General features: G+C 33.5%; 1 protein-coding gene across 2 annotated transcripts; it reads right to left on the minus strand.

Annotated features, from left to right (window-relative positions):
• Positions 1–1,752: 1,752 nt before the first annotated feature.
• Positions 1,753–3,578, minus strand: LOC131875624 (GDSL esterase/lipase At5g03610-like). 2 transcript variants are annotated; one of them, XM_059220210.1, is made up of 5 exons: positions 3,439–3,578; positions 3,175–3,357; positions 2,798–3,087; positions 2,422–2,713; positions 1,753–2,329 (listed from the first exon to the last, which is right to left on the minus strand). In XM_059220210.1, exons 1-5 carry the CDS (start codon positions 3,494–3,496, stop codon positions 2,028–2,030), a joined length of 1,125 nt encoding a protein of 374 aa, XP_059076193.1. In that variant the 5' UTR covers positions 3,497–3,578; the 3' UTR covers positions 1,753–2,027. The 2 variants fall into 2 exon arrangements, with proteins under 2 accessions (XP_059076193.1, XP_059076194.1); XM_059220211.1 differs by having other exon boundaries at positions 2,110–2,329; positions 2,627–2,713.
• Positions 3,579–8,136: the final 4,558 nt, after the last annotated feature.

The raw sequence follows: 8,136 nt of genomic DNA on the forward strand, positions 1-8,136 counted from the left end.
TCCTTTTTTGGGCTTTCTTCCTTTGGTGATTCCAGTCGGAGCTTGTTCAAGGCTTTATGCAATCTAGGATTTCCTTATTTGGAGGTCATTCCTTGTTTCGTTTTGGGGTTTGTCTCATAGGTTTTTCACATGTTGTGTGTTTTGTGGGCTCACTTTGTTTTCTCTAGCCTATTTGTGGCCTAACCTTTTCATCCTTTGTCTTGCTCAGGATCCTTCTTGCAGGTTTATTGTTGGTTCCTAGTACTCCTCTCTCTAACACATTGCTCCCCCTAGGCCTATATGGAGGTAGTGATGTTTGGGTTGGGGTGGCATTTCTGCTCTCTTGGAGTTCACATAGTGGATCCTCTTTGGTCTTCTCATTGTTTGTCCCTTCTTAGGTGTTTCCTTGCATTGTTGGTGCCTTAAAGCGGGGCTCGGATTGTTTTTCTCTACAGGATGGCACTTTGTGCATCAATATATTGTGCATTGACTTTGTGTCTTGGGCTAGTGCAATATTTGGAGAATCTTCTATTTTCTTCACTTCTGTAAACCTATATGTGGTTGCTTTTGCCTTGGTGAGGGTTTGGAAGGCTAACTTGATCCAGGGTTCTTTCAAGTTGGATCTTCCTGGGGCCCCTATTGTTCTTATCAATGTTGAAGAACCTATTGAGGCATCTCTTACTGTGGTATTGGTTTGTACAATGTGGTTTACTCCTAGTTACAATGAGTTGGACCATTCGGTGGATACAAGGGATCCTATTGAGGTGGACCCCTATTGGTGCTCTTGCCAGATTTTCTACTCTGTGTTGGTGTCAATTCACTATGGTGATGTTGTGTGCTTCTACTGCTTCTAGTTATCAAGGCACCATCCATATTCAATTAATTGTGGACCTATTGTGGTCCCTTGGTTTTGCTGACAATAGACCTATCGAGGTGGTCCAAGATGTTGTGTTTGTAGGAATTTCTATCTGTAAAAGGTTGAGGGATGTCTTTCAAAACCCTATGAGTCTTTTTGTGCTAGTCCATTCCTTGGGCATAATGTGCAGTGTTTTTTCTAGAATGGCTAGATGTTTTTCTACCATAAGGCTTATGGGTTCGTTCAGATCTATGTCGTAAGCATTCACATGTGTTTTTGGCACCTTTGGTGCTTTGTGGTTTTTGTCCTTGCCAGAGATAATTTCTGGTCAAGGTGGTCCTATAGGTAAACAATTGTGGGATGTCTTTCAAAATCCATTTTTGTTGTTTGTTCCCTTGACTGCATCTCTCTAGTGCATTTTGTTGTCAAAGCAAGGGTTTTTCTTTGTCTTATGGTTCGAGGTAATCTCCTGAACCCCTCTATTCTAAAAATGTAAGCCTAAAGTAGGTTTTGGACCATTGTTCCCACCTGGTGGATGCTTCGGTCTTATAACTCTCCTTCCAAAAAGGGGTGTCCTCTTTTTAGGTGGTTGTGGTCTCACTACTTGAGAGTTCCTCCTTGTTACGTTAAGGGTTCAGGTCCTCTCCTACTTAATTTAATTAGAACAAATCTAACATTCAAAAGAAATCAAACATTTATGATCTTAGCTAAAAACCATAAAATTGATTTAAATATTACTTTCAGAATTGATATCTAAATAAAAAATAGACATCACAATAAAATATGTATATACATGTGAACTCTTACGCGTCATTCATGAATATAAAATGTTCAGATGTAATATAAATATATTTGTATCTTCATTCACTAATTCACGTTTGATATACTATAAAGACTAAAATATCAATGGCGTATCCCTCAGGGCAAAAATATTACAGGTGACCATTAATATAAATGCTTGATGTCAAAGTTGTCCACCATCGAAAGCAACCAATGATATTTTGTAGCAAGGCATTTAATCTACCCTTTCACGGTTGCACGATTGCACTGAACAAAATATTTTCGGAAATATAAAATATAAAATAAAAGTTCGGCTTCCTGTAGAGAATCTTAAAATGTTTCAAAGAAAAGTTCTAAAATCATTTGATACATGGTATTCATTTAATAGATCCACAAATTGCCCATAAAAAGCTTATTTAGGTGAAAACTTTGTTGAGATATTGTAAGCCACAAAACCAAGTGACTCTACCCACTCAATAACGTTAGGCGCCCCCTCAATAAAACTGATACTGCTATTATCCACTTTCACTCCATTACTGTACAGCCACATTATCGCATTCCATCCTCTCTGTGTTGGATGGCCTGCATCCCAGTAGAACTTTTCATCTACGTTAGAGCACACTTCATATAAAGCCCTCCCTACTTGATCCACTTCTCCGCACATATCAGCCCTGCCTCTTGCAGCACAACAAGGAACAAACAAATCCACAAAACCTGCCACACAATTTCAAGAACAGGTGTGTTATTCATAAGGCAGAGATTTTGAAGATACTGGACACACAACAAAAGTATAGATTTTGAAGTACCAAATTGTGCAGAACTGGAGAAGATATGATTAATTGCAGACACCAAATCTGAAATTATGATGGACAATTCCTTGAGATCCGATTTGAGGATTTCTATGCCCTCCTTCAATAACTCTATATGAAGAGCTAAAATTTCATCGTAGTTTGAATCACAGGATGTTTTGCCGATCTGAGGCGCGCACCCAAAGGGACCGATATTACTCACCGCAAAATTCCTAAGCCCGCTTTTATACAGCTGTTTCACAGCGTCGATTGTCCCGCTTACCACAGGTTTCACCAGATCTTTCAGTCCCTGTAATAAAATCACAAAGCGAGAAATAATAGATGTTCTGAAATATTTGCAAGCGAAGAAAGGGCCCCTCAGATCTAAAATTACCTCAATGGAGCCGTTTCTGCTACCGAGGAATGCAAGGTAGTCGTTACCAGCCACAGAGATGAGAACTACAGACTGCGAGAGCTTGTGAGAGCCGAACCCCTGACTTTCCCATATCAGCTTCTTGAACTGCTTAACTTGTTGTGCTATAGTTTTGAAACCGTAGTCTTCAAATATTCCACTGCCTCCGACTGCAAAATTCACTCCATGTCTAATCTTCTTCGCAATTGCTTTACAGTCATGACTTTTCAGCAGCTCATAAGCTATGGGAGCGGAAAGTCCTAAAATATCCCCTGCGCACACCACAGCCATAGATAAAATAAGACAAAGGTTGCTTAAAACCCTAAATTTTACCATTTGTGAGTGGAAGAAAGCTTTACCCCAAAAATCTGTCTGGATTTTTCCAGAAGAAAATCTGCCAGCAGGATAGCCAGGCCAGGTCAAACCGTATGGTCTTCTCCATGGGTGGTTTATGCTTTGATTGTATGGATCTTTATTTCCTGTGTCTGCGTAGGAGTCTCCAAACACAAACAACGCCCCTGCTTTCTCCGCATTGCCTCTTCCTGCAAATCAATTAATTTAAATGAAAACCATACGAGTATATAGAATGAGGGAAGTTTGAAATGACAATTTGTATAAGTGACCTGCAAATAAAGAGAGAACGATTATCAGAAAGAGGTGGCGAGAAAACATGGTATCCATATCTCTAGTCCAGAAACCGTGAATGGCCTGTGAAAGGCTTCTTTGGCAGGTTGAAAAATCCTAAATAAAGTCGATCTTGTCTGTCAAGTTGTGACTTGTCTATATAGAGTCGCTTTTTAACGTTGATTTCTTTTTTCCTTTTCATAGAGGTTTAGACGAAGGACGCAGTCTAATAAAAGCTTTCACAAAGTAATTTTAGCCATTTTATATAGGATGAAACTTCTTGGATTAAAGGCCAAAGAATGTTATGGATGATCTCTAAATATATTATAGATCATATATAAATGATTTTATTTTTATAGGGTATAATTTTAAAAAAAGTTAGCTTTAGTTTAAGACGATGTACAATTATCAAATTTAAAGTTTCCAAAAAATAATTTACAAACTTTATGAAAGATTGTTCTATGTAGATGAAGTTAGATCATTAAGTCACTATTATTTGAAATAAATGTGTTTAACCTGCGGTTATTAACTAGTTTCTATTGAAGTAGAAATTTATGTCTTCAACAAGATCATTTTTTTAAATCAGATTATTTTGAAAATTGTGTCTTGAGATAAAAATTAATTTGATTGTATAAAATTTAGAGTTTTCTTTATTCTTTTCAAAATTGTTTAAATGTGACTTTTTATTTGAGCTTAAAGAGATATTCATCTCTTCTAGAAAAAAAATAGCATATCTTGTAAGTTGACGTGTTATTTGAACCACCAATAGTACTCTCTTGATAAAATCGTATATATCTATGTCTATCGTCCCCCATATTCATATGTTATTCTATAACGCTTACTTATATAATCAAATATAGGCATGTAGCAACTTTTGCATATGTATAATTAATTTTTATAACAAATGCAGGTAAAATTAAGAGCAATATTTTCCCTCCATTATGTGAGTTTTCATGTTGTAGATCACTTTACTTACATGTTACTACATTTGGCACACTTTTCTCTTTCCTCAAGTCAATATCAACACAACACATACACTAAAATTTTAAGAGGAACATATCACATCCATTAGAATATTCTCAATTACATTTTATACATACACAGACTGAGGAAGTCACATCAATTAAAAATCCTTAACAATGTTAACATCATTTCCTCATTCTTAACACATATTTACTTAGATTAAAGAGTTTGAATCAATTCTAACACCTTGATAACCTTATATCATTCTCTTTAGTTTGGCTCTTGCTTGTATAGATTGAGGATGCCACATTAGTACCAAGTACTTTGAAACCCTATAAAAGATTACAATTTTTCCTTTTATTAGCATTTTGCAATGTTTCATAGGGGCTAACATAGTCACATCCATGAAACCATTTTTCCAAACTTAGACTCTAGGCCACTTTTGTCTTTTCTACTTCTATTAAATATATGCTTGTTAAAATGCAATTGATGTTGATTATTATTTTATACTTCTTCCATATTTTTGACATTACAACTAATGATTTGTCGGCAAGTTTGAATATGGAATCCTATTAGAAGCATTAAAAAACCATTAAACAACATCCTGTCATATGTCATTTTATAATTTTACTTATTTCAATTTCCATTTTATTTTCTTTGGTATACATGTGTTGTGTAGAGGAGAAAAATGAATACTTCATATTTTTAACCTCACATTTTGTACTTTCTTCTAAATATGTCCTAATACCCAATTTCATATGTTCTTTAGATATGCTAGAACCAAACACCTATATTTATCACCTTAAATTCCAATATCGTAGTTATAAAATTAGATTAGTCTAGATATTTATGATTTTCCCCCTCTTGGAATAAACTACAAACGTAATTTTATCTACATAAATAAATTCACATGTAAAATCTCATCCCATCTTTTGAATTATATATTTTATTACAAATAGTTCAAAAAAATGATCTTAATATAATGTAAGCTATATAATGCGTGATTAATATAGATGTGTGTAGACTTGATGCTTGACAACACAAGGACTTCGGTGATAAACATATTATTAATTCATGAGCATATGAGCATAAGCAGGAATGAGAATAAAGAGTTTGAACAATATATATAGTAAGCACATGTTATGCTATATAGAGATGGTAATCAAATGCTATAGAAGAATGGGAATGATAGAATTTTATGTATATCACAATGAAGAAAGCTAGATAATTTGGTCTCAATTGAAATGTTTGAAAAAGATTCTTTAAAGAACAAACTCATTGATAAATAATATATATCTCATAGTTTAGAATGTGTAAATGATAGTGAGATAGTGGCATGGTTGCATGGATTATATGGCCACTGAGATGAATGAATTTTCATTGACTATAAATAAATACTTGATTAGGGCAAGAAAAGTCACCAACATACCCTAAATACTTGAATAGAGCAGTGCATTGACACGAGTAAGAAAAATGGCAGAACCCAACAAGGATACCCAGTGAAAGCTTTTAAAAGCTAGCCGTCATAGACATAGCATGACATACAATGAGAATCTTGTGCCCATGTAAACATGAAAATGCTAGCATAGCAGAAAAAATAACAAAGGGCGCAACTTTCACAGATGCATGTGAAGCTTATAAGATTCAACGGGATGCAATTATATAAATGGCGTAGATATAACATCTTAGCAATACTTGTGACTGATTTTAAAAAGGTAAGGTGAAGTCATGAGTGATAACATAAGAACTTTCATGAGTGTTCTACCTAAAATTAGAAAGGCTTGCATGACAAACGAAAAAGGGAGCTCCCATAATATTTGTCTCTCAAAAGCTAATGATCGGGGAGGAGCAAAGGAAAGAGGTTGTTGGACGAAGGAAGAGATGTAATCAAAATTTATGTAAGTGAATGGATTTATAAATTGTTCACTTAAATTTTTATTATTTCTTTTTTTTTTAAAATGATTGTGAGAATTATTTAAAAATCAAAAGAGACAACCATTCCAAATTGGATATCATCTTGTGAGTTTAGCTCCATATTTATAGGCTTCTTAGTTTTGACATTTGAAGTGACCTATAAATCGACAAATTTTAATACACCTAATAAGAAAAATTTAAATAGCTGATCTTCATTCTTATTTCATAAAACAAATCATCATTTTATAATTCTAATAGAAAATCATAGAAAGAACAACTCTTAGGAATATATATCATATTATTTGTAACTCTATTGACCATAACATCTAATATCCACACTTTTATAATCCATACCCAAACCATGACTTTATGTGTATATTAATATTTCTCAAAATGTGATGGAAAACCCTATTCATTCCTTTGTTTCTTAGAATTTGGTTACCCCTTTTCAGAAATAGCATTGCAATTCTATTGATATATTATTTATAATAATATTTCCTCTTTTTAATGGGGTGATTCTATTTCTCCCAGTAATGACTCCCTAGGTTCTACAAACCCATGTGTCATTAGTTTACAAGATTGACGCTTGAATTTTTTGTATGCTAGAATCAATTTTTATTACTTAGTTTAGTGAGAGGAAAAGTAATACTTTGTTGATTCAACACCTCACTACAATTAAGAGAGTTATAATGTAGCAAATCCATGATATGAACTCTACGCTTGAGAAGATATTAAAGAGGGTTCTTGCTATTTTTTTTTCCTTCAACGTTTTTCCTTTAGTATTTAAAATATTTGAATCCAAAAATTATTGTCGTGATTCAATATTTTTTTTTTAAATTTCTTCCCAATTTTTTTTATTTACCATTCAAGTTGTTATGAACATTAGACAACCTAGAAGATTTCTCTTACCCATAAATAATTGCTTCCTTTCTAAAATAGTTCTACTTAATTCATTCAATTAAAATAATTCCATGTTTGCATCTCAACCTCATCCCCTCTCATTTATTTTATTTTTCTTTGTGAGATGCTAGAAATTAGGAATATAATACAATAATTTTCTCGTTAGTTCAAAGATTTAAGAGCTTATTGTCAATATAATCAAGAATTGATGTTCCAAAATATTCAAGGACAACAATACTCTATATTTTATCCTATTATAGGCCTTTCCTATCATGCCCATTGTATACGGTGAAAATGGATAACAATAATAACAATATCGAAAGACTAAATGGATTCAACCACAAAACCCTAGCCTAACAACAACAAAGATCCACCATAACATATGAAGATTACCTAAGACAATGCAAATCAAATGAAATCACAAAGATTATACCATCACATGTCTAATAGGGTTTGAATCTCCATTCTTTCTATCTCCATTGATCTTGCTTGATATATTTGCTCTCAGATTTTATGTGCACAAGAGCTCAACAAAGAACGAAATGTGGTTGTAAGTAGGATTGGATATGAAAGTGCAAAGCGTAGTGTAGTCAATTGATCAATTAGTTAGTTAGGGTTGATAATGAAGGAAGCATCTCCTTATATAGAAGACACTATAAGAAATGGAGGGATAAGATTGAGAGGTGTAAAAGGAGGTCGGCTATGATTAGAGGGTAGGTAGAGAAAATAATAAAATAATAAAAGGGGTAGGTAGTGTAGGAATTAAGAGATGAATGACATGTGTCATAGGTAGAAAAGGCTAATGAATTAATTAAATAAATAAATATTTATTTAATTAATAAAGGAAGTGGGATCAATTAAATAAATAAGATATTTATTTAATTTAGAAAAAAGGGTAATTTAAATAAATAAAGATTTAT

Source organism: Cryptomeria japonica, chromosome 5 (genome assembly GCF_030272615.1).
Source record: "Cryptomeria japonica chromosome 5, Sugi_1.0, whole genome shotgun sequence".
NCBI classification, from domain to species: Eukaryota; Viridiplantae; Streptophyta; class Pinopsida; order Cupressales; family Cupressaceae; genus Cryptomeria; species Cryptomeria japonica.

Bases quoted from the DNA above. Each gene is read 5' to 3' on its own strand.
- LOC131875624 (XM_059220210.1), bottom strand. From the start codon at position 3,496: ATGGATACCATGTTTTCTCGCCACCTCTTTCTGATAATCGTTCTCTCT. The intron at 3,358-3,438 runs GTCACTTATACA...ATTGATTTGCAG, and splicing joins CGTTCTCTCTTTATTTGCAG to GAAGAGGCAATGCGGAGAAA. The intron at 3,088-3,174 runs GTAAAGCTTTCT...TGGTGTGCGCAG, and splicing joins AATCCAGACAGATTTTTGGG to GGGATATTTTAGGACTTTCC.